Source organism: Varanus komodoensis, unplaced genomic scaffold (assembly GCF_004798865.1).
Source record: "Varanus komodoensis strain SLA01 unplaced genomic scaffold, ASM479886v1 scaffold6_2, whole genome shotgun sequence".
NCBI lineage: Eukaryota > Metazoa > Chordata > Lepidosauria > Squamata > Varanidae > Varanus > Varanus komodoensis.
In genome coordinates, this window is record NW_025336346.1 from 978,059 (window position 1) to 1,005,733 (window position 27,675).

The 27,675-nt window shown below is 39.4% G+C and overlaps 1 protein-coding gene across 2 annotated transcripts; it reads right to left on the reverse strand.

Moving 5' to 3' along the window:
* Positions 1 to 562: 562 nt before the first annotated feature.
* RHOA (ras homolog family member A) lies at positions 563 to 27,675 on the reverse strand. Of its 2 annotated transcripts, none has more exons than XM_044451254.1 (5): positions 27,548 to 27,675; positions 12,671 to 12,828; positions 9,577 to 9,697; positions 8,009 to 8,139; positions 563 to 1,800 (listed from the first exon to the last, which is right to left on the reverse strand). In XM_044451254.1, exons 2-5 carry the CDS (start codon positions 12,824 to 12,826, stop codon positions 1,627 to 1,629), a joined length of 582 nt encoding a protein of 193 aa, XP_044307189.1. In that variant the 5' UTR covers positions 12,827 to 12,828; positions 27,548 to 27,675; the 3' UTR covers positions 563 to 1,626. The 2 variants fall into 2 exon arrangements, with proteins under 2 accessions (XP_044307189.1, XP_044307190.1); XM_044451255.1 differs by having other exon boundaries at positions 12,671 to 12,831; positions 27,548 to 27,660.

A 27,675-nucleotide genomic window follows, 5' to 3' on the forward strand; every position in this document is an offset into this window, starting at 1 on the left:
CCCCATTATTGGGCAATGTCACAAAGCATTCTTAAAATGGTCTTGCTTGAGTAGCAAGATTTTTGATCAAAGGTACAGTGTGCAGAGTTGGACGTGTAAAGGAATCAGAGTTGTGGTGAACTGAATACCTTTGATATAGTTGCGATGTTGCTTGGTGCATTTTATTAAGGAATCACCTCCCAGTTACTTTGCTGACTAGTTTTGCTTTTTTAGATGTGCTTTAAGGCAGCAATGCAAGGATGGATCCCCTTGAGGAACAGCTGCTCTGATCTTTGTCACTCCATACCCTTATGGAGCTTAGGTAGCTTGCTGGAGGGCTGCTGTTAAGATAAGATGCTAGCACTTTTCTAGAGCCAAGAAAAAATTCAGGGGACAATAAAATGTAAAATCCTTCAAATTTTTTGGGAGGGTTTTTGCAGTTTGTGAATGTTGCTTTTGGCAATTTTACTGCAACGGAAGAGTGCTGGTTTCTTTTAAAATGCATGTTATTCAAACCTCAGAGCAAGTTTATATTTTTAGAAAACAGTACAGCAAGGTACATAAACACCAGAATACAGGGAGCTTAGAAAACTGCCTTTATTCTATTAGTCGTTGGAAACAAATACAGAAGAGAGTTTAGTTTGCTGCAGAACAGCAAGACGTTCACAGGATGGGAATTTGGCCAGCAGATGATAAGCAAGAACTTGCATTTTCAGACTGGAGCTGGATCCAGCAGGGGTTAACTTAAAGCTTCTGAAACATTCAGTTACCTTGACTGTAAAACAGCTGCCTTTCCCTTGCTCCTGAAGGAGGTATTAAAGATGAGCTTTCTGGGGATGTTTAAGTCATACAAATGGATCGGACAATTACAAATGGGGAAGGGCATCACTCTCCATTTGACTTTATTTGCAAGTACACTCTTAAAAAAACCCAGAACACCTTACGCAGAAGTTACAAGCAAAACAGTATTAGGAAATCCAATTATACAAAAAATACTACATCTAGGCTGGGATATATAGATTTATTTTTGGTAACATACATTTAAGTGGCACTAATTACACAGTAACTATAAGGTAACTAACATGAAACCATGGAACTGTTACTTTTCATAGCTGAGAGAGACTCCGGTAATTTCAGAGTTAGCACATTTTCCAAATATCATTTCCTATTAAAGAACCTCTTGGAGTAAGTGATCAGAAGAACCCCCCCTCCTCTCAATGTGAAAACACTAAAGTTATTCAGGATCTCATCCAAAGCTATGTCTGTTGTACCTGAACAGGTAGAACATGTTAGTTATGGAGTAGTTACAGCCCAATTCTCAGTGTTACCAGCTTTCTTCCCATGTCTAAAAAAGCAAGAAGAGAATTGTCTTCAATTAGCGCCAGGCATATCCTGCAAGTGCAGAGAAAGTTTTGTTAAAGGAATGTTGAAGTTAACCCTTGTGTGCACAGATGTAGTTGATGCAGACCATTATAAAAAAATCATGGTTGGCTTCTAAATACTGGTAGCAAGACTCGATTTTAAATCTCTTAAGTAAATTATAGATAAATGAAAAGGCTGGTAATCATACACTAAGATTAATAAACAGCACTTCAAAAATTCATTGAATGCGGGGCACTGCTTCAGCCATCTTCCCTTGGCTGTGCTTTACAAGAGACGGCACCCAGATTTTTTTTTGCCACGTCGGGCTTGTAAAGCAGCTCTAGTGGCCATTTCAAACACTTCCCTCACACCGTCTTTGGTCTTTGCACTGCATTCCATGTATCCAAAAGCACCGATGCGGTTTGCCATATCCCTGCCCTCTTCAGGTTTGACTGGTTCCTGTACAAACACAAGAAGAGTGAATTAATAGGAGGTCATTTCCTTCTATTAAGGGGGCTTTTTTTTGTTCTTCCAGTTGAGATACGTGCTGATTTTGCTACTATTTTCTATTGAAAAAAAATTGGACATTACTTTCTAGCAAGAGGAGGCCTTCTAAAATTGAGGTAAATATATCAAAGTGGTATACTGTTAGTAAGCTTTTAATTACTATTTTACTTTGTAGCACTATTTTTTAAAGATACAATGCAATACAAGTACTGTAGGAGGTTTTAGGGATCTGGTGGGAATCTGCTGGATTCCCTGGTCTCTTCTCCCGATTCCAGTGCGCTTTGTGGCAGCTCAGTTCCTGGTTACTGTGCTGAGTGAGACGCATGGTACAAGCCTATAAAGCCCTAAACGGCTTGGGACCTGGATATCTAAAGGAATGCTTGCGCCAATATATGCCCTCCCGCCCCTTGAGATCAGCAACGGATGCCCTCCTCCGGGTACTCACCCTCCTAATATCTTTCATGGAGGGTTCCCGGAGAAGGGCATCCTCTCTGGGGAGCTCATTCCATAGATGGGGCGCCACCACAGAGAAAGCCCTTCTCCGGGAACCCTCCATGAAAGATATTAGGAGGGTGAGTACCCGGAGGAGGGCTTTCTCTGTGGTGGCGCCCCATCTATGGAATGAGCTCCCCAGAGAGGTCTGCCTGGCGCCGTCATTATTTGTTTTTCGGCACCAGGCTAAGACCTTTTTATTTAAAACTCATTTTAATTGCTAAATTATTGAATTAATTAGGATTTTAAAATTAGCCGAGAATGCACCGGGGGTTTTTAAATGTTTTTTTTCTTTTAAATTATTATTTTATTATTATTATTTATGCATGTTTTTATGTATTTTTTGTGAGCCGCCCCGAGGCTTTGTTGCGATGGGGGCGGCATAGAAATGTTTTAAATAAATAAATAAATAAATAAATAAAGTCGTGCTACTCTTGCATGCAAGGAAGAGCCACTCAAATGGCAACTGCTCCTGGCACAGTCCCCCAACTGCTCGCGGCATTGCTCAGTGTTGGAGCAGCCAGAGTGATGCTATGAGTAGTCGGGGAGCTGCTAATCACGTGTGACAGCAACAACACAAGCACTCAGGGGCTGTGCCAGAAGCAACCACTGCTTTAGCAATGCTGCGAGTAGTCGGGGGCAATGCTTTCCTGGTGAGCACCCTCCAATCAGTCTTCTTCCATGCCAGCTGGAACTGCCTTTTGGGCAGCTCCTGGCCTGAAAAAAGGTTGCTGCTGTGCAATTGGGGCTCTGTGAGCATTCACAGGCTCCTCCCTTTTTTGGCTCTCTTTGGAAGACTGGGCTGAGCACAATAGGAAGCCCACAAATGCTTAAGGTATGGATTCTGACCAGGTTCATTCCATCCCTAGTTACAAATAGTATTTAAAAGAAATGTCTTATAGGTCATTTTATAAGTAGTAATGTGTGAGGAATCTGGTTTGGGGGGTGGCAGTCTGTTGGATTTCTTCAAATCAGCTCTCTGGACTTTGGCCTGCTTTCTCTCTGCTCTCAGTCCACCTTGCACCAAGCATTCACTCGAGTGTCCTGCACGAAGTGAGTCTAAGTATGCCTGCAAGGCTGGCTTGTGCCCAAGCCATTCACACACCCACTGTACAAGTGGAGTTTTGCTTCTGCATGCGTGACTGGAGGCGTGGCAGACTTTGCACAAAGAAGTACATACTTTGTGTTCTTGGTACAACATTGGGAATGAACTATAGTTATTCTTGGTGCGCTTTCCCAGGTCAGTATTGCACTGGCTCTTCAGATGAAGACAATGATGGCTGGAAAATGGAAAGTGCAGGAACTGAGAGGGCAGAGGAACGTGCAGCCGTCTCAAGGCTGTTGCCTCAGGTGCTCACACAAATCATGAGAACAGAGAGGGCCTGAAAGAGAAGGGAGGAGACAAAGGAGAGGACAAGCCCTTACCCTGTCCAGTCCCTGACCCCATATGTGGTGTAGGGGTACAAGAGCTATACAATCAGAGGGTCTGCAGAGATTTGGAGGTCAGCCCTTCTCCAGAAGGGTGCAGCCTACTGTTACTTAAAAGGAGAATTTTTGGAAGTTGGTTCTAGTTTGGGAGCAACAAAACACTCTGTTTATACTTACAGAGCAGTCTTCCAGTTGCTGCAGCTTGCTCGTTGTGAACTGGCAATAAAGGGCTATTTTGCAAAGAGACTGGCTGTTGTTTTGGAAGCTTGAAATGAGTAAGGGGAAGCCAGCTTCAAACACTAGTGTTCCCAAGCATTCATAGATTTGGTCTTGGCTCACATCTCAGTCAGGATGAAGCATGGGAAAGAAGTCCAGGGAGCGCAAGAGAATTTGATTCTGGCCTGGTCTTCGCATTCCTATGTGTACTTGCAACAAGTGTGTCAAGTTTTTTCTGAGTCAGGAGTTTATGTATGCATTAACCTATTGGGTTCTAAGGTTTAGCCATTGTAGAGTTTTAAGCATCTTTCCATAATATATTTAATGTGACAGGGCCTACCTGTTAGTCTTAAAAAGGGGGAGGGTACTATACATTGAAGCAAGTGCTTCATTTGGTATGTGATTTTTTTTTCAAGACAAATAACACATCTTCTTGGTATCTAAGTCCAGATTAACTGTATTGCTAATGGGACTGCTACCAACATAAATATAAGTAATTTTGGGTAAATAGCTTCTATCTCCTTCAACAATGTTCAGGCTATAATTTAACAACATTGTTTGCATTGCAATTTTTGAAATTTAAATATCTTTCTCCAAATTCAGATAAGTTTAGGGTCACACTGCATATGACTTTAAGTAATTTTGCTTTTAGACCCCCTCCAACATTTTGATGTAACAGCACCCATTATGTAGGCTAATGTATGTATGTATAATTTTTAAAAAACCTAACTTGTTGGTGAAGCCATCTGGGTTTGGAGTTTACTGTTCTCGTGGCACCTTTAATATCATCTTAAATCATTTTAAGTAACTTTTGTTGGTTGCAGTTTTACGATTTATGCCTACTTTTATCAAGTTAATTGGTAATGTATCTCTCAGCTGGTAAGTTGGGGGGCCAGCTTAAAATCTGAAGAACTAGGTAAATGATGCTGTGAATAACCTTGTTCCTCCTGGATTTCACAGAGGCAGGTTTTGATTTCTAATTGATTTTGTTGCAGACCATTAATATTGAGCCTTTGTTGGCAGATTCATAAAATCTGTAATTTAAAAATATAGTAGTTGTGATTTACTTAACTTAGGAAACTAAAGTGAGGAGAGAAGAAGCACTCTATTTTGGAAACCAATTTTTACACCTTAAAATCTTCATTATTTTCCCTCTGTCCACTTTGAAAAAATAATCATGACAACATTATTTGTTGCATTATTTCTCACTAGGTAGAACAAAACAATGGTGGAAAGGGACTAGTTACAGTTACACCTAGTTCTTGATATGCTACTTGGGCTACTGTGTGATTGTTATGTAAGTTTGTGATATATTGCTAACACGTTTCCTGCATCTTTCCAAAATTTTACATGAGAAATAAACTGACTGAACCTATTTCTTGGACTTCCAGAAAACTGTCTGGTATCAAGAATGGAGCCACTGTTTAAGAGAACTGTGACTTAAACTTATACAATGACAAGTTTTACTTTTCCATACTGTAGGGGGATGATAGGCAGACAATGAGCTTTGTGTGACACTCTATTTTCTCCACACAGTGCTTTATCACGGTGAATAAGCAGTTTTACTCATTCTGGAACCATTTGATGTTTCACAGTCTAGTATTCAGTTGCCCAATATCTATTCTAGAGCAGACTTTAAGACCAAAATTATTTTTTCTAGCTACTGTTACCCTTATCTAAAGAAACCCCTCAAATCTTATATTTTGGAGGCATCCTGCCTTTCAAAGAAGAATAGACCTGTGAAGAAGAGCCCACCTTTATAAACAGATGGAGGGCAATGCTTTATTATTCATCATGGGCCATTTCAATTATAATATTTTAAACATATTATGCTAATAGGCCCATTTAGGTGGCACTATCCACTATGCAGTATCCCACAAAACAAGCTCCAGAAAGAACAGCTCACATGAAAAGCTCTATGTCAGGGATGAAGAATCCTCTTCAGTCCAAGAGTTTAATTCTAACCAGGGAAAGGTTTAAGGGCTGCACTCCATCTGCAGACATGGCTAAAGGTCACGTGGGCATGCCCAAAATATGACTAGTGATAGTAAGCCTACTCAGAATCAAGCAGGGCAATGTTTTGGCATACCTTCTCACACATAAGTATATGCATCATGTCTGTGCAAGGCTAATGGGGAATTCCTGCATGTTTACTCAGAGCCAGTGTGGCGTAGTGGTTAAGAGCGTGGGACTGGGACTCAGACGATCTGGGTTCTAGTCCCCGCTCAGCCATGGAGCCAACCGGGTGACTTTGGGCCAGTCACAGACTCTCAGCCCAACCTACCTCACAGGGTTGTTGTTGGGATAAGAGGGAGGAGGAGATGTAAGCTGCCTTGAGCTCTTTGCAGGAAAAAGGCAGGAAATAAATTGAAAAATAAATAAATGAGAGCAGAACTGAGCCATTTATTAGCTTTGTCTCCCAACTGTACCTGCTGTTCCCTTGCAGCAAAATGCTCCCACCACCAATCAAGTGCTGTTGGAGGTAAGAGGTTTCTCCAGCACTGCCAGATGAGAGCAGGGCCTGAGAAAAAGGCTGAAGGGCTAGATGGGGAATGCTGCAGGTGAAGGTTCTCCTTTTCTGCTCTACAGAGTTATTTTGCTGTTGCAGTACATGACATAACTTCTCATGTCAGGCATCTCTCAGATAAGATTTTTTTGGTATGGAAATAGGGTTTCAGGATTTTGAACTTATTCTCAACAAGATCCTCACCGCCACCTTACCATATTTAGTCCATACTGGTGAGAAAACGTTAGCCTTTGTTCTGAGGTTCTAGGGACCTGGGAAAGGCTAAAAGTTCATTCCCGTTTTTTGAAAGGGAAATGAAATGTTACAGGTAGCTGTCAAACTCAGGGTCCCTTTAAAAAAGAGATTTCAGAAATAGAACAGGGTGACAAGGATGCACTCTTTCTGGATTCATTCAATTCTCACTAAAACCACTCTGAAAGGTTGCAGGGATCCCTAGTTTTGACAGCTACCAAGTTTGATCTCTAATAGCTTGACAGCAACTGTTTCCCTTTAAAAAGGGAAGACTGTATATTTAGCCTTTCCCAAGTTCCTAGAAGCTCAGGACAAGGTCCAAAATTTGCTCCTCCATGCAAGCTTAACGGGGGGGGGGGGGGGGGAATAAAGAGAAAGATCTTGTCAAAAAGGTGGTGTAAATTAAAAAAAAAACACACATCTTTCTCAGCAACATATCCCTTGTAGTTTGGTCTTTTCTTGACAGTTTGCCTGCAGTAAGGGAAGCCAAAAGGTGGGACTGAAAGCCTCTTCTGGGCAATGTCCAGAGTAGGCACACACTGCCCCTTAGCAACAGGCACCCCCACTTGACATTGTGCCAGCTGAGGCTTGAAATACAAGTAACTGCACTTAAGTGAACAAGTGTTTTTGCTCAACCTTAAAACATTTTAAAAATTATTTTGTGCACATATTCATACATATCTTTTAAAAACCCTGGGCATTTACAAGCAACCTTTTTAAGTTACTGCTGGGGTACCTGGTGGCCAATTCATAATTATTCAAAGTGGGCTCGTCAACTTTTGACAATCGCCCTCAAAAACAGAAATTCGCGCGGGGGGGGGGGAATACTGTGAGCCTGAAATGGCTAGCACAGCAGAGGTAAGAGGAGGAAGATTTGTTCCTCCTCAGAAGTCTCCTAAGAGACCTGCAGGAAGATTATGGTGGGATGAGGGAAGAAGAGGTTAAAACCTACAATTGGTTTTCTCTGTGAGGTCTTGGGTGATTCATCCATGCTGCCAGAGTGTGAGCTGTCATGTCTGAACTTGGCCACTGTAGGCTCAGGATTCTTCAAGTGATAAGAATTAAACAGCAAGGTAGCTTATAAAAATACCTTTTTACGTATTCTTGATGGTACATGTGTGGCTAACAAGAATATAAGCTTTTAAAAACACATCCCAGAGCATCTTATACATATTCCCATAAGTACTTTCCAAATTAACTGCTTTATTAATTAAAATGAAGTGACATATAATATAAACAGACAAGGCAACAAGTAAAAAGACCTGCCTGCTTCATTTTGGCCAGTTCCCGTCTTGTGTGTTCATCGTTCCTCAAATCCTTCTTATTTCCTACCAGAATGATGGGTACATTGGGACAGAAGTGTTTCACCTCTGGAGTCCACTTCTCTGGAATGTTTTCTGCAGTAAAACAAAATGATTGTCACAAACTATTCTTCAAAAAACGTTTAAGGTTTCGCCAACGTGTACAACAAATTCCTTTATTCGGGCACAGAAACAGTGGTTTATATCTAGTACTGAGCTAGTGGAAAAAGAACAAGAGGTAGTTCCACTACTGAGTGTGCAAGTGCTAGCAACACAAGTAGCTGAATGAGTGCAAGCAATACTTGGAATTGTGCATGGAAACTTGAGTTGTGGAACTGTGTGTGGAAACAAAATTGGAGCACTGGATTTGACACTTGAACAAGGATAAAAATAGGATTTCTGCAAGCAGCAGCAGCACTCTAGTGGAGTGATGCCACTAGATACAACCTAGTAACTTCTTTTCCCTCACCATGACTTAGCAGCAGTTTAATCAGTAGAGCTTCTCATGGTTTGCTTAACCCAAATGCCATGACAACCAAAAACAGGGTTGGAAAATTATTTTAAAAACTTAGGTGACAACATTAGTTTTAAAGCATCCCAAACAGGTCTTTGGGATTTCCACAACACTCTTAGGATCATTAATGCAACTATTAATGCTGAAGAAAGAGCCCTGTGCCATTTAGGCAGATTTTTTTCTCCAGTGCAACCCTGTGTGCATTAGAGTCAATTTGTTTCAGTTTTCACTCTGACATATCTATAGAAACTTTTGAGTATATTTTTCTCCTTTAACATTCTGTAATTTGGCTAAGGAAACCTGGGCAGCCTTCCCACCTGATACTGTTACTAAATGTTAAAAACCTCTTTCATATGAAAAGAATAATTCATATCTGAGCTTTTAAATTTATATTCAAATTCTAAATATCTTAAAGCTGCTAATTAGTGGGGGTAGTGCTAAAATTTTGGAGCACATAAAGGTGGAAAAGGAGTACTTGCCTTCAACAAAAGTGTATATGATAGTTTTTCATATTCTCAAAATGTAGTTAGCTGATGAAACAGAAATGGCCTACCAAGCTTTCCTTGGTGAAACAAATGAATCCCATACATATTTACACTAAGACCTGCTTGTTTCTTTCTGGGCATGATCCTATAAAAAAAACAACCCCATCACATGAAAGAGGTTATGTTGAGGCTGTTGTTATTTCCCCAGCCTAGTTTTACTCACAAATAACAACTTGGTGCTTGATATAAGCTCCATTCCTAAAAAAGTGGTCTAGTTCCATGAGATTAATATCTGCATGCTATCTAAGAGACAAGTGTAGAATGTGGATATTCTCTAAAAAACTAACCACTACTGGTCAAGAGGTACATTTAAAAAGGGATTTTTAAATACAAATCCTATTCACAGCTATACTTATTTTAGGTATAAATGAGACTAATCTTTTATTGAAAATGAAGTTACTTGACATTTTAGCTCTACAGTGTAGTAATTACGATTTAGAGAATGTAGCATGCATTTCAGAGGCATCTACTTACCTAAACTATCAGGACTATCAATTGAAAAACACATAAGTATAACATCAGTGTCTGGGTATGAAAGAGGCCTAAGTCGGTCATAGTCTTCTTGTCCTGCTGTATCCCATAAGGCCAGCTCCACCTACAGGAAAAACAAGGGCATTCAGCCAAATGGAAAGTATTTACATAAATGCTGTCAAGATATTCTGAAAGATCATGTCAGAATATCCAGAAGGATCTTGGTCAGATTTCAGAGCATGCCTCTCTCCATATGACCCTTCAGCTCATTAAAAAAAAGTACCCCATTCTATTTTCAACAGTGATAAGAACAGAAGGAAGGTGCTGGCACTGAGGAGAGTTCTAGAGGAACTTTGTTAGTTAGATTTTCAAAAAAGCTTAAACTTTCCAGTTTAAGTTTTAATTATTCCTTTTGAATGCTATATGATTCTTGCCAAAGGCAGGTTAAGCAAAAGAGAAAAGAACAAATACTTATTCTATTACCAGTGATCTGGGCTATTTTGCATAGGAAAAATTTTAGTTTGGTTGAAAATTTTATGGTGACCTACAGAATGATTTAAATTTATCATGTTTCTTTTACTTTTAATTAGTAAATAAAGCTTAAAAAGTATCCATGTAGCTTTTTGTCCTAATACATCAAATGTTTAAGAGGAAGAATTAAGCACACATAAAGGGATTTGAATTGTATAATAGAGTTTTTAGGTCAATACTTGTAAAGTGAAAAACAGCATTTCTCTTACATTGCTTAAATTTAAGAAAACAAAGGTACAGTAATACATTTTTGTAAGAACTGTGCATATGTTGAGAACCACACATCTATTTCAATATTTTAGCTCTTTTCCACTGAGGTTGTGGGGTACCTTGTTGTCATTACTTGTTAGTTCAATTTCACACAGATCTATATACTTCATGCACACACATATACATTCTCTCCCATACTTGCCTAATATTGTATCTGCAATTGGCCGATATCCATTGTCACTCTATGCAACATTTTCCATAGAGAAATTAAGCAGTAGAAAATTTTCTGCTGCACATCACTATCTGTTACTATGAACATGACCACAACAAAGGAACCACAAGCTTTATCATTTGTTTTCCAGTGCTTTTAATTCCCTGTCCAAAAATCTAATTTAACTGTTCATTAGAAACTTCTTTCACATTTAAGGCCAGTATATGCTTAATAATTCATATGCATTCAGGGCTCTGCACCATTGAAAATTATTTCAAAGAAGTATAACTAAGCCAAAATATAAGGACTGCTTCCAATTTTACACTATGATACACATGTACCTGGATTCATTTGAAAATGTCCACACCTTTAAACTGGTGCTGTTCTTGGTGAAATACTAAAGTGGGAAAGGATTAAAACCTCATATCTCAGGTGGGAAAAGCAGCAATTAACTTACATATAAGCTATTCCAAACTGACATGAGGCATGCATATATTGTACTGAGGTATCTTTGCTCAAGTACAAACAAGTGAGAAATAGCATCAAGTCTATTAAAAATGCTGTGGGGGATCTTATTCTCATTGAATTGTCACTATAACAACTTCTAAATACAGGCACAACCAAGGGAAAGAAAAGACTTGGCAGGATTTGTGTGGGGAGAGGACTGAGAAGATCAACTACTGCAAATACTTCTTTGCAGTAGCCAGAATCTAATTATGTGCAGTTTCATGAATGATGTTACTTTTCTCTCTTTTAATTACAGAACTGCATAAAATATAATTTGAAATTATCTTCTCCGGCTTTGGTGAAACAATGCTGCCTTCCCACTAACACTTTGTTTCTTGTACATTTGCAGCATCTATCTGGAGGATCAATTATAAAAACAAGAAACTGCTTGGAAAGGGGTTACCCCCCCCCCCCCGCAAATTCTATGTTGAGCAGTAGTCTCTAGTCCAGGCTTTTCAAACCTAGGTCTCTCCAGCTGTTTTGACAGTCAACTTTCATTGACCCATGTTGGCTAGATCTGATGAGAACAGTAGTCCAAAACTTCTGAAGGGACCCAAGCTGGGGAAGGTTGCCCTAGCCCCTGTAATAGTTGATCAATAATAAAAGAGATTCTAGTTCTGCTTATCTATACTTCTTTAGAATTCTAAAAATATGCCATTATGTAACTGAAGGCAGAATTCTTCTCAAAAGCAGTATTTGTGCAAGGCAATAATAGGCAACACTGTTCAAGGTCTGCACCAAAACTCCATCCATCTGTTAGAATAGGTAGAATAATGTGTAAGTCATGAATATAGTAACAAAGAATATATCTTGGAAATATTGCACAGACTGAAAACTTGTTTGTCTACCAATGGGTACCCATGCAATTGCTCTGATTCATACATATAGTATGGCCAGCATTTCATACTAAGCTGTTTAAAAGTCATACCCTCACCAACTTTAGCAACATCCAGAACATAATGTTCTCCCTTTTATTTTACATGATTTAATGCAAATGATTGGAAGGGGGCATCCTAACAATCAGCTAATTACATCTTCAATTTAGCAACAGAGTTATTTACTCAGACTACCAAAAATACAAAAACATTTTAGACAGGTGATTTATGACTGAATTTAAGCACTTTTTCTCATCTCAGTCCCACTGGTTTCAAGGGGTGCTGACTCTGTGTATGCTTAAAGATTTCACACTGTACACATGAAGTTATACTGTAACCATCCACAGGTACATCAAGTTGTGAAGCTTTCTTGGACTGGATCCCATTATTAATCCTACAAATGAAACACCACTCATAGAACATCCTACATGGAAGAGTAGGAAAGTTGCTAATTCTTCCTTCTCTTGTAGTCTCAAAATAAGCTGCTTTGGAAAGCTGGGGGACCCCACCAGAACAGTGTGGGAAGTGGTACAGGGGTCTGCAGTGGCAAGGAGAAATCAGTGCAAATTGTCTCTCCCCAGCACTTTCTTTAGTAGAAGCCTCTGCTGGATCTTGGTCCTTTCTGCAAACAGAAGGAATCTTTCCACTTGCAGAGGTAATTTGCTGGATCCCACCCATAGTATTACTCTTAATTTCGTATATGCTAATCCACACAGACTATAGAACATAACAAACAAATATAGTGCAGGAAGAGGGTACTCACCTGCTTTCCATCAACTTCAATATCTGCTACATAGTTTTCAAATACTGTGGGAACATAAACTTCAGGAAACTGGTCTTTACTAAATACAATGAGCAAACAGGTCTTGCCGCAGGCACCATCACCCACTATAACCAGCTTTTTCCGAATGGCTGCCATAGCTGCTGGAGAGAAACAAATCACTTATTAAAATATAACAAAGATTCATTATTCAATAGGTTTAAACAAATCCTGGAGGCAAGAGATAATTATTTTGGAGTTATATGTTAATTTTTGTAGTACTGTTAAGTGAAACTCGACTAATTTAGAGGATAAAAATCTTGCACCTAAAAAAGTCCAGGTGCCCTTCCCAAAAATTTTCACTTAAAAGAAAAAAAAAAGATTTTATGGACAAAGTAGAAACACTTAGAAACATAGAAACAGATCAAGGCAGAAGGTGCCTCCCAGGCCATATAGTCTGACCCCCCAGCTCCAGCCAGCTCTGCTCATGACATGCCTACCATGTGCATGTCCAGCCTATCCTTCAACTCCCTCAATGATGGGGCTTCAACCATCTCCTGTGGAAGCCCATTCCATACCCTAGGGGTCTTAAATGCCAGGAAGTACTTCCAGGCATCTAAATTGAACCTTGGTTCCCTGAGCTTTGCTCCATTGGAACAAGTCCTGCCATCCCCTGTAGGGGAAAACAGGTCTCTGTGTGACACTCCTTCACATATCTGTATGTCGCCAACAGATTCCCTAGGAGTCTTCTCCAGGCTGAAGAGATCCAGTTCCCGCAGTCTCACTTCATACAGCTTTCCCTGCAATCCAGCCACCACTGTGTGGCCCTATGCTGCACCAATTTTAACCTGGCTTTAACATCCAATCCAACGTGCTCATGCTTCTGTGACTGAGTTAGCATGTAATGGCAGAAAATTGTGAATTAATCCATGATTTGGCAGGTTAATCCTAATCCTCCCATTGCCCTACTGGAAGGTATTCATGATGTTTGAGCTTGGTTAGTATGCATTAATGTGAATTATAAAATTCATAGTAAACTTATAATTAGTTCTTAGGTTAACTGTAGTTTTTAATGCATGATTAACCTGCAGGTTCTTTTCAGATGTAACAATCGTGTCTGATGTCAAATAATGGGCTACTGAACAAGCCATGGGTTAACTTGGGGTTCTGTACCCTATGAAAACTTTTTGGGCTCCTATTCATATGCTATGGAAACAACTCTCAATTGTGCCATTTAAGGGACATTAATAGAAACAGGAAGCATCCCAGCAAATTCATTAGTTAATTGAATTTGCTGCTGGATGTTCCCATCACATCTAAACAGGGTAAAAGCACCTGAGTTTACATGTTATGAAATAAATTTTAATTGGGGCAACTGAAGATGGCATTTTCAAAATGGCAGTGGCATGAGCCCTAGTAAAGTGTGAATTAACTCACAATTTGCTGACATTATGTGCAAATGTGTCCATTATCTTTCTTGCAAAATACCTTCACTAGGACCATCACTCTGTCCAGTGGCCAGTTCCTTGCACAAACCAGGACTGAGAACCCTTTCTACACTGTTTTTATACACATTACATAAATACCACCTATAATGACTCCAAGATCTCTGAAAATAATTAACATGAAAGGATAATCCAGGGCCTATTTAACCTATGGGCTGCTGAATTTTGGGTTGCTGTGATATGCAAATCCAGTTCTGCTAACAGTCTATCTATTAACTATGAATAACCCAGAAAGAGCACCTTAGTTTTGCGGTTGAATGGTAACTTCTGGGTTGTTAATCATGATTTTCATTACACATGAATCCAGAACTGTGCTGAATTTCACCAGGCTACAGAGACAACAGGCAAAAGTGGCCCCTGAACTGTCAATTCTCCTACACAGTGGGAAAAAACCAGAATGCAGAATCAATTATTGTTGTATTTTAATTTAATATTTATATTTTAACTTATAATTATTTTAACTTAATGATGTGAGCCGCCCCGAGGCTTCGGCGAATGGGGCGGCATAAAAATGTTTTAATAAATAAATAAATAAATTACACATTTAGTGCTATGTGCAATTTATAGTCCCTCTCTAAATGTACCAGAAAAGTTGCATCCTATCATGAATTTTTTTACAGCAGAGAAGACCATCTTTAGCAACAGAGAATGAAAAGGAGCAATAAGTTTAAGCACCTCTTAAGTTTAATAGTTGGGCCTGCAGCATAATTTTTAGTTTGCTATAGTATATATTTGGAAACTGCACTAAACCACTCCATATTTAAGTAACTGGAAGTGCTAAAGCTGCATCAAAGATCAATCTGCAAGAATCTTCCCTCTTGGGATTGTTGTTTAGAAAATATATTTTATGATTGCAATATAAATAATTGAAATAATCTGAAATAAAATATGGAACCATGAGAATAAAGTCCAATCACCTCATTTACAAAATGCACCATAACCAACTTGCCTGGTTGCTCTAGTAAGTTAAGCATTAGATTACATCCAGGACTAATGAATTCTCTGGTGTGTTAAGTTGTGCTCAGGATGATCCAGCTAGTATCAAAATAATGGGAAACAATCCCCACCATCTTCCTCCATGCTTGCAATCAACAGTACAACCTCCCATCTGAGAAGATCCAGAGCTGTTGACTTCAGATGGTCAGGCAGAGAAGCTTTAGATTACTAATAACTAACATAGCATATAAAAGCAGGTGGGCTGGTAACTTTCTGAATTTTCAAGGCTGTTACAAAAACATTATAAATCATAATTTCTGAAGACCACAATTTACAGAACTAAAAAAGTCTAGCATTTGCCAGGTGTCCTTAATACAGATTAACAGCAAAATATTCTGAACTGTATGATTTATGCTCCCCCGCCCGTCCGCCCGCAAGTTTTGTGTTTTTCAGGGAACTATTTGAAATAAACATTCCAAGGCAAAAATGAGGTGGCAAAATCACCACTTGCAGATTAACTACAAAATACAACTTGTGATTATGCCCAGAGATTTAAGATTTCCAAAAATTCTGAAGCCATGGAAAATAATGTGCCTCTCCTCTGGTTTTTCTTTTTTCTTTTTTTAAACAATGAAATTTGGGGAAAATTGACTATATGCAACACTCCCTTTCCTATCTAAATTAAGCTTATTTTACTGATTCAGCAACCTAAAGTGAGTTATTTTCATCGCTATTTGTCATACTTATGAAATTTACAGAACAATTCTATATTTAGGCTGCTTTTCTGGGTAAATCATCTCCCACAGAGACTCCCCACCCCCACCTGGTTTCATATCTATAAGTAAAATCCACTCTATTTAATGGCGCTTATTCCCAAGTTGCAATCTTATGCACATTTACCTGAGAGTAAATTCCACTAAACTGCATACATCTTAAAAAGCATTTCAAGAGAAATACTTCACAAACTTTTTAATTTTTTAATATGCAATAATTCTCTGGAAAAAATGGAACAGGAAAACATGTTTTCCCTAAATTTCCTAGAACTTCACATCTCCAGGTCTAAAAGGAATGTGCAGAAAGAAATACAAGTAGGAAAAGAGGCTTACACGATACTACATATCTGACAGTGGGCTTTTAATTATCTGCATTTTGGTTGCTATTGGCCCAACTGCTTTCATGATTTCATTCTATAAATACTTTCCTTTCTTTTCTTTTGGATGATGTCCTAAATACTTTAAAAATGGAATGAATTTTTGTAGTATTTTGCAAATATGGGGCCAAGTAAATTAACATTAATAGTATAAAATAATATATATTTTCACTCTGTTGGATTTGCAGAATACCATCTTTATTACTCACTGGGTGATATGAAGAGTTAGAAAAAAGGCTGTCTGTGAGTTAAAAGCTGCTTCCTGTAGTTAAATCCAGTGCATGACATAAACTGTTGTAGGTTGCCAAATGCTACGTTAGCTTTCTAAATTAAAAACTTAGGAAAGAACAAACATTGCTTTCAGTGTGGTATTTCGATGGCTTATGTCAGCTTTATAATGTACAGTTTTAAAATTTCTTTTGATGTTCCATACCAAAATATAGGTCTGATATTAGTGAGGTTTACCCAATGCAACTTTACCTTTTACTCATATGGGCATTACATATCAGAGTAATTTTTAAATGGTTTTTGTAGTCTTAACCAATTCACAGTTTTCCTCCCTTATGAAATTAAACAAATACGTATTAATACTTTATAAATCAGGAGAAAAAGTTAATTCATGTTTGCATTTACATAGCCTGATCAGTTAAAATTTTAGTTGAGTGAAGATATGATAGGGTGTGAACTCTAAGGAGGAGCAGCATTTGTATATGACAAGAGAAAAAGAAAGGGTAACTGAAAGGTCAACTTCCCTTACCACATCACAAATGGCATTCAGAAACCCCATGAGTTTCAAAAGTAGTGCACTGTTCAGTATAGGGGCCTACTGCTTAGGAAGTTCTAGTTTAAAACTACATTAGAGATGCAGAACTAGTTGAGTGTTATTTGGATGTTATGTGCCTAGAGGCTGATTTAACAGTGACTGAGACGCCACTGTAATTAGTGCTGCAAATTACATTTCCTACTCTTGGGTGGAAGCAGTTTAAACCACAGCATAAACTGCTTTTATTTTGACAAAATGGGAGGCAAGGATACTTGGATTTTAGAATACAACAGCTCTGTAATAAATAAAGTCACTGTTGTCTAGACTAAAAATAGTTAATACGAAGAGAATTAGCTTAAACAGCAAGCCTTGTAGTAAAAATATTTTTGAAAGGATATTGTTTTAGACTATAATTGAAGTTGAAAAAAAGATTGATATATAATCTGTTTGAAGGATTTATCAGAAGACTTCAAGAAATGATTAGGCACTTCACTTGGTAGTCTACTTTTAATTAATTCTTCCAGTAATATTGCAAAGTTCTGATCACCTTTTATATAATTTAGCTCTCTGAATTCACTGCTGGCATATCTTTATCTTATTAATTAACAATATTGATATACCACTTTACATTTTGCATTTGAAACAACCCACTGCCACACACACACAAAACCTCCCTGCACATGTGCACATACAGGCAGCGGTATTAAGAGGCAGCTATAAAGATAGCTCATGGCTAGGGAATAACAAAATCAAGCAAGTATTTTTTCAAGAAATGCCTAATCACACCAGTGATGAGGCTTAATGTACTTCAGAGGGGAGATAATTCCACAGACTGAGTAGCACTCCAAAGAAGGCCCATTTTCATGTCATCACCAAATGGAAATATGTAGCTCATGGCACAAGCAACAGGGCTTCCCCTGAAGATCACAGCAATGTGGGAGGCTGGCTGGGTGGAGATATTCCCTGAGGAATCCTGGCCCTGAGTTGTATAGAGCTTTGTATAGTAATACCAAAACCTTAAAACTGACTTTGTAGCGGACTGGCAGCTGGTACAGATCCTTTAGCACAGGGTAGCACAGTAAGGCAACCCACTCATTAACATCACTGTTGCATTCTGGATTAGTTGCAGCTTCTGAATCAGCATTAACGGTAGCCCTGCACAGAGCATCTCTTACCCAATCTGATTAGTTCACTCTTAATATCTGACAACCAAGCAAACTGCGCAGATTGACTCACTTTTTTATATTTTAAGAAAACAACACCTTACTATACACACAGACTGTACACTTGTTTTAAGTGAGAATTCACTCAAATTTCTTTAAAATCTATTAACAAGAAGCAAGAAACAGTATATCTAAAGCTACTAACCTATATAAAATGGCACTTTATTGCTCTAAGCAATTCTGAGAATATTAATATTCAAGGCCTACAGGATTATCACCGTTGTTGTCCTAACCCCCCCACCCCTCCCCCCAAAAAAACCAGATTCACTAACTGAAGCCTGGTGCACAAAGACATACAATTAGGATTAAAGAATTAGAAGACCAGGAGTTTGTTTTTAAGTATTAAAAACGAAGCTCATGGTCCCACACAAAAATACCATCTCAGTTGCTTCAAACTTCCATCATTGCATAATATAATTTAGGGCAGGGGTGTCCTTGCTCATCTACATACAGAAAGATACGTTGAGGTCTCCCGATAGATTCCAGTCTAACTTCTACTCATCCAGGATGTAGAGGAACAAAATATTAGTGCCAACAAAAGCCTGTTGTGAGTATGAGTCATTGCCTGATGTTTATACTTAAGGAAGGAAGTACATCTAATGTCTCCCCCTCTCACTTGCTGCAGGCCGTCAGTTTAGTCTGAATGAAAGCTTCCCAGATAATAGATTGTGTTCATTAAGTATTGGAAAAAACAAGATCCACAAAATGGAGATGTAAAGCACAAATGCAGTCCCTACTATGAGACATTATATGTAAGTGCAGTAACTGAACCTAAATTATAAAGTTACACATTCACTTCAGTTTTCGATAAAAGATGTACTTCCACATAACACTAGCTTACAAACATTATAGACAGGAGAATTATACCCTATACTAAATGTTTTGTTGCTATTAATAGAAAAAATGGCAGCAGAACACATCTAAACCAGCTTTGTAAATGGGAAGTACAAATTCCCATCACTACACCCACAGGTCATGCTGACAGCAGCTGAAAAAAAGCAGTAGTTAAAGACATCTGGAGGGAACCACATTGGGGAAGGCTGCTTTAAGGTATATTTCTTATCTCAATGTCTACATATAGCCATAAAAGCTTTCTAAAAGAACACTGTATTCTAGTGTTGGAACTGTATGCCCAACAAGTGCCAATTCAAACAGCAAACTGCACAGATTTATTGAATGAATCAGAGATATCAGATAAGTAAATTTTTAGGTTGGAAACATGATGCTTCCTAATTAGCTTTTGCACAATGGATCTTTCTAAAGCACTGATCACAGAGTTTATCCCAGAGTAGGGGTGGGAAAAATTTTTTGGATGGGATGGGGGGATGAATGACCCTCCCATCCATCCCTCCATGTGTAAGATATTATTTGGTACCCAGCCAAAGTTTTGCTGGAGCTCTTCCACCTGGTGTTTTTGCTGGATACTTGACTTTGCTATGTGTATGTTTTCCCAGCACAGCAACTCCAGGTCCCAAACAAGATCCTGAATTGGAGGAACACTCCTTTATTTAGCGCTTCAGTTGGCCGGCTTTCCCTGCTTTGCATTTGCCCCTTTTGGGGAGGGTATGGGGCTAGCTAAGCTAGTGTGGACAAAAATCCCTGCTGTTATCTTTGAGCAAAGATGAATCCTCTACTTGCAGTCTGCCTTCTTCATTGGGAGAGAAAGCAGCACACAAAGGAATCCCTGCTTGAATTAACAGTGAAGTTCCCTCTTTATTAACCTACAGGAACTGGGAACTTTGATAAAAAGTGCAGCATCTTTATCATCTGAGAAATAATGCTTTTACTTATCCACACACAAAGCTTATCACAGAAGAGTTTATATATAGACCTGTACATTCAATTGATTGCTCATGACTTAAAATCTGAGGAAAAAATCAAAATGAAGCAGATATGCTGAATATTTGCTAAATATCCTCTATATATGCAATGTTGTAGCATAGTAAGCTAAATTCTTTGCCCTCTCCAAAAGTGTTGAATATGTAACATGCAGATTTGTATAGTATATTTTGCTTTGGTTAGTGACAATTATACAGAGCACTGTAGTCCTGCTCATTTTAAATCTTACTGAGCACCTTCCTTCGGCTTTGAAGGTTTCAGCAGAAATGACCCAACATATTCTCTAGTAATATAAGAAAGTCAACAAGCTAAAAAGTTTGATTTAAAAATGGATAATATACTGAATTATAATTTTCTGTACTTGTGCATCACACATGAGAAGAATGCACCTTGAGAGACAGTTTACCTGTGCCAGAGTTGTTTTTCATTCTAACAGATATTTCACTGAAATCCCTTTAAGGAAAGATATTAAAATAGTTTTAAATATCTGGCCATACTAATACAAAATTGAAGCAAAGCAAGTCAGAAGGGCTCTCCTGGGCCATCTAGTACAAGCTGGCGCTACTCATATAATACCCAACATTTGGGAGTCGAATCTTTCCTTGAACACCCTCACTGATGGGACCTCCATCACCTCCTGTGGAAGCCTATTCCATATCCTAGGGGTCTTAACTGTCAGGAAGTACTTCCTGACATCCAACCTAAAACCTGGTTCCTTTAGCTTTGCCCCACTGGATCATGTCTCTACCACAAGGGAGAACAGGTCACAACCCTCTACCTTGTGATACTTCTTCACATACCTGTAAGTCACTATAAAATCCCCATAGAGTCTCCTCCAAGCTGAAAAGTTTCCTGCGGGGAATTAACTGGTATTAATTACATCACTAACTACCCCAATTTTTGGCAGGTCAGAAGAGTTAACTTTTGAAAAGATGTCTATGGTAAGTTGAACAGAATACACTTAACTTCTTAAGTTTTTTCAATTAGGGATGTTTTATAATTGCTTTAAAACTTCTGAAGATGTTTTGCAAGAAAAAAATCTGAACAAAAACTATCCCTCTCTTGCTAACCTGATAAGAAGTATTTACAGAAGGCATAGCAAGTGGGCTCTGAAAGGAGAAGACAGTCCATTCAGAGCTGGATGTAGGTCTATGCCTCAAAGGCTACCTACAGTAAGTACTACATCAATGGATCAGGGAGAAAATGTGCATAATATAATCTGAATTGCTTTCACACCTGCAGCCTTATTCAAATAACCATCCTATTATTAACTCTTTCCTTTGGGCCTTATATTCCTACTATTAATACTAGTAGAATTATTTTAAATTGGAAGTGTTCAAGCCAATGCCATCAAAGCAATCTGGGTGGTGTTCAGAGGGAAAAACTCTGAAAGAGCCTCTCCAAACTGAGAGGACTTGTATTAAATGGTCAAATGCTTTTCAGTGCAAGCAAGTGTAAAGTGATGGACGTTGGGAAGACATCTTAACTCCAAGTATATGTAGATAGGCTCTGAAGCAGCAGTTGACCAGAAAAAGGATCTTGGTATTGTGGTGGGTATCTTGACTGAAATTTTGGCCCAGTGTACCTTTACTGTGAAAAAGACATATTTCACATGGTATACAATTAGAAAAAGAATTGAAAATAGAACTGCCAGTCCAATAATGTCTTTATGCAAATCCCTCAGGTGAATCTATTTGCAATACTGTGTATCTTTCTGGTCACATCCCCCCACCCCCCAAAAAAAAAAAGCTAGAAAGAGCACTGTAGAGCTGGAAAGGACAACTAATTCATTTGTATTATGTTTTATATTGTTTTATTTATGTAAGCCATCCTGAGGCCTTCATGACAGGACAGCATATAAATATTCTAAACAAACAAACAAACAAACAAACAAAGTCAAGGAAGAGGAATAAGTTCCTTATGAAGAAAGATTATAGTATTTTGAGTTTTTTAGCTTAGAAAAAAAGCAAGTAAGGGGGACACATGATACATGCTGCGGAGAAAATGAAGAGATAAGTATTTCTTCTTTTTATATAATACTAGAATCTAGCATGATCCAATGAAACTGAAAGGTAGGAGAGAGTCAAGATAAACAGAAGGCAGTACCTCTTCATACAGAGCATAGCTATACAAATCAATGGATAATAATGCCTACTAGCTATTATAATTATAGGCTACCTGATACAGTAAGATTCTCAATACCAAATTCTGGGGCACAAGAAATGGGAAAGAGTCCTACTGCCCTCATGGCCAGCTTGCACACTTCCCATAGCCATCTGGTAGGCCTCTGTGTGAACAGAATGCGATTCTTACTTTCCCAGTTGTATGCATTCTGCATTTTTCAAATGAAGGTACTTTTCCATCAAAAGCACTGACAATGGACTTCACCATAAGTCATCTGTCAATGTTAATATGATTTACTGAAGTTCTAGAGTACACTAGGACTTTAACCATCTGAAAAGAATGAATGTCCAGAGAATGCACCACAATTGTTTTCCATTCTAAGAGAGATTTCAATGAACCACCCTAATTTGTGAAGTTACATATCATTTGGAATACCAATGGACTCAAGATAAAAACAATTCAGTGCAAGTTGGGTGAAAAATTACATACCCAAAAGTCAAATACAGGGCAATGAGTTCAAGAAGTTAACAAGGTACATCACATGGACAGTAAAAATTCCAATGGATATATTTAAACAAGATATGAATGTACGGTAAAATGCCCATACCCACTGTTTCAAGTGCCATGGTTTACTCAACTGCAGTTCAAAAACAAGACCCAGGGCACTGAAGTGTGGCCTGCTCTGAGGAAGCTCATCCTGTGTCACAAGCCTCATACACAGCTGCATTCTCAGTCCTGGGGGTGGTGGTGCACAATTTTGGGCTGGCCATGGCAGCAGCTGGGAAGAGCACAGCTGTCTGTTCCCTCTTGCCTGCCATAGTGCAACAGGCTGCAATACTCCAATAGTATTCACTGTTATTCGTGGCTTCAGGCATCTGCCGGTGGGGCTTAGAACCCATCCTCCCTGGTTATGGGACTCCTACTGTATATAAAGTGAGCATAAGGACAATCCTTGGGCAAAAAAAGTTTCAGTAAAGGCAATTAAATTGGCTTATTGGCTATTTTTCAGGATTTTTTTTGAAGGCAGGTAGCCTGCTGTACTCAATTCAAGGGAATCAAATCATGATAATAAAGGCAAGAAAAGTTCCTCTTGGTTTAACTGATTGGTTCATTGGTTGGAAGAAGATGCTCAAGATTGGCTTCTGCTGGGCAAGGGGCAGGTCTTTGTCAATTATTGTTTTGATTACCAATACTTAATATTTATCAGTTCAACTTTTTCTGTGTTGAGTAACTCAAAGTGGCTTACATAATTCTCTACCTGTTGCTCTCAATCTTATCCCCACAACAACAATCCTGTGACATAGGTTGGAGTGAGAAGTCTGTGACTGGCCCAAAGTCACCCAGCTGGCTTCAAAGCTTGAGTACCAGAACCCAGATTGTCTGAGTCCCAGACCTGTGTGCTCTTAACCACTACACCACACTGGCTCTGATTGTAACTGATGTGATTGCTCCCCCATCCCACTATTTTATACCTAGTGGATTACTGGATCTTGGAGTTTATTTAGCAATCTTTATTATTTATACAGAGGACATGATTACCTTGCATAAGAGCAGGATTTTTGGGGATGCCTGTAGGAAGAGGTATATTTTCCATTGGTCTGAAAGTCTAGAAGGGTTTTCACCCACTCAATCTGTAGTGGCAGAATTCCAGACAATAGGGAGTATAATTAAAAAGGCCTTATTTCTGGTTCTCCAAAAACATGGGTACCACTGGGAAGGTACTGCTAATGAGCCCATCAAACAAGTAGTGGCCCAAACAGTCTTAAATGTCCTGCTGTCAAGTTGTTTAGGCTTATTAACAAGTATCACAACTTTAAACATGGCCAGGCAACACACAGCTCCCTCAACATAGCTACAATGTGCTGGCTTCATAAGCTGTTCTCATTATCAATCTAGTTGTGACATTATGCGCTACTTCCAGACCAATATTTAAGGGCAGCCCTACATATAAATTGCAATAATCAAATTTTTAGGTTACCAATGCATGGATGACTGTGATCAAGCCATCCTATCTAGGAATGGCCGTAACTGTCTCATCCATTGGAGCTGGTTCAAAGGCATTCCTACTCACCCAAGACACCTGTCTCTAGTGACAGTGCTGGATCAATAAACTGTCAGAATATGCACCTGTTTCTTTAGAGGGAGTGTAATCCCATATAAAGAATGCAATTGACCCAGTTCCCAGACATAGGAACCATGCAACCACAGATGCCTTGTCTTGCCACATGTCAGATTCAGTTTGTTGTCCCTCATCCAGTCCACCAATGCATCCAGGCACCAATTCAAGGCTTACACATCCTCCCTTATTTCAGACTTTACAGAGAAAGAGCAGGGTGTCATCACTGTACTGATGGCACTGTACTGATTTGCTCTACAGTGGCACTTGACAACTGCATATAAATATTAAACAGCATGGGGGGCGGGAATAGCATCCTGCAGTACCCAAAGCCAGGGGACTAGTGAACAGTCCCTTGGAACTACTGAGATCAGCCCTGTTGGTATCACTAATACCGTGGTTCCCAACTTTTTCTATGCCCTGCACCTCTAGAAAATGTTTATGCTCACCCCACCCCACAAAAGTAATATCACATTTGAAGATACAGAAGTCAAATTTCTAATTTTTGAACCACAAATTGAACTACATACAGTACTGTGTACTCAAAAAGGAACTCAAAAGTAACTTACTGCATAAAATTAAAATATAAATGAACAGTTAGAAATATTGTAAACAGTAAATTCAATTCCAAACGATTCCAATTCCAATCAATTCCAGTTCCAACTGAACATAAAATTCAGTGACTTCTTTGTTTCGTCTTCTCATTCACAATTTTGTCAAAATGTGGAACTTTTTCACTTATTGCAATCCGCAAGTCTGCTTGTGGATTCAGGTAATTCCTAGATTTTGTCTTGAATGACAAAAGGGAAACGAATCCAAAAGCAAACAAAATAACAATTTTATTATTGGGATAATTTTTTGGTGAAAAAGTCACAATTTGTCAATTTTGGCAAATCACAATGCAGCCTTTCTTCTTCTTTGTCAAACCCCCGAAATGTCATTTTGCACCGTATGGGGGTTCAGGCATCCCAAGTTGGGAATTTTTGCACTAATGGATACCACTGCCGATTATGCCAATGGTCTAAAAGAGCAACAGGGTAGCATACCCCCATTCTTTTTCCAGTAAAGGTCATCCACTGGAATGACCAAGACTGGTTCAGCATAAAAACTAGGCCTGAACCCAGACAGAATGGGTCAATATAGTTGGCACAGTCCAACAAAATTTGGACTTTGCAACTATTGCACTACAACTCTCTCAAGAACCTTCTACCAAAGGGGATACTTGTGACTAGGTAGTTGTCAGCTACAGTATGGTCCAGAGTGAACCAACCTGAGTGGTTGCTACAGTACCTCTTTCAAGGCAGTAGGTAGCACCTCTTCTCTTGAGAATGCATTTACCATATTCAGTATGTACTCAGTTAAACCTACTTTGGTACTTTTAATCAGGTAAGAAAGACAAGGATCAAGAGGGCATGTGGTTGAGTGTGCATGTGCAGACATCTTGCCTACACCCTTAGAACACAAAAATAGAAAGGGTTCCTATAGTATTTGGTAAGATGTAGTCTTGGACATCACCATTTTAAATGTAGCAACACCGTTGTGAAGACAGTGATTTTACTCTCAAAGTGCCTTACAAAGAATCAGAACAGGTTTCCAAAGGGGCTAGAGCTCTGTTTTCTGAAGCCAATGCTAGCAGCATTAAACTTCCTTAAAAAGCACCACCAGATGGCTACTTAAGGATATAATGTAAGCAGCAAAACAAGCCCTTTTTTTACTGCTCGCACCACCCATACAGTAGGCATGATTATGTGTTTTTTGTGTTTGGTTGACTTCAAAACCATACCTTTGCCACCTGCACTTTAGCTGTCATCTAGTCTGTTTCACTGCCTTCTGTAACCTAGAACATATGAGAGCTGACTGGGCTTTGCAATGTCAAGGAGGGTGACCAGGAACAATCACGATGGCCCATTCCATTTTATCTCACTGATCAAAAGTGAAACAATAGCCTGAGCAGAATCACCAGCTCTATCTAGTTTTAGTAAAAACCAAAGTAGATCTCACAAGCCTGAGGTCATTACATTACATACATTAGAGAAAGGAGCCATTTTTAAATCTCAGTTACCTTGCAGAAGCTTGCAGTGACAACCGCTTTACATCAGCATAATCAACCTCCTCACATTTTTAGCTTATTTCATAGAAACATAGGATTGGAACTAATTTCTAGGTAAATATTTTCTCTTTAAAGTAAAAAATACTGAAATGAAGTCTTAATCAGTAGTTTTCTACATGGCTTTAATGTATTACTTAGTACAACCTCCCTTCAACATGGATCCCTTTAGGTATGGCATACATGAAGCTGTCCAGTGGAGATTTTTAGTCCACAAGTTGTAGAAACGTGGCTTCTTAGAACATTACATCACTCACTCACCCACTGATTGCCTTTTCTCCATTTTCATAGGCCTGTAACTTAAATATTACTTACAGAGATTGCACAGAATATGTACACACTTTCTAGGGCCCTAAAAAGGGCCCATTTACCTGAAATACAAGAAATAAACCAAAACGGAAAAAGTCCTATAGGGTTTTAGGATGGATGATACACACCTTTGCAGCTCTAGGACTTATGTGGAATCTAGGAGCTAGCATTTATACACTTTCATATGATTTTAAAACTTATGTTGTCTTCAACAAAGAAAAGAAGGAAAAAAAGGAAATGGGGAGGAGAGGTCAACAAAAGAGGTGGAACCACCATCCATTCTCTCCCGAATAAAAGGGGCAGGAAGCATATTTGAAGACGAAAAAAGTCTACCACGAAAGACAATCCGTAAGACGCTTCAGGCCCACCTGAAGACCCTGTTTCCTCCTGAAAGAAACAGCTCCTGAACTCTATCCAAAGGGGGAAGGCGGGGACAGAGCCCTCTCGCACAGGATGGAGACGAGAGGAAAATAAAGCCCTTGTCGGGGCCCGTCACTCACACAGCACCGACTCGGCTCCCCCTACCTCTGCCTAGACTTACAAGCCCTTCTCCCAAATGTGCGCGTGTGGATGTACAGGCGCGGGAGGAGCGGAGATGGGACTGGACTTCCTATTCGAAGCGCCTCACCAGGAAGAGCGGCGGAGATTCCCGCTCCCTCAGCGGCCGCGGGCGGGCGGGGCAGGCCGCACAGGGAGCGGCCGCACAGCGCCAAGGTCTGCCCTGCTGGGCTCCCGGGTCTCTCCTTCCCCGCACCCCGGCGCACCCTCGCCACACGGGGAAAGCTCCGCGGCCCTTCCCGCGCGCTACCTGAGGGGCTCCCTGCGTCTCCCCGGCGCTGCTTCCTTATGCTTCTACGGGCCCAAACTCCGGCAGCGGCTAAGGAACGGAAACCGGCGGGGCGGGTTCAGAGCAAAGCGCGTTCACGTTCTCATACA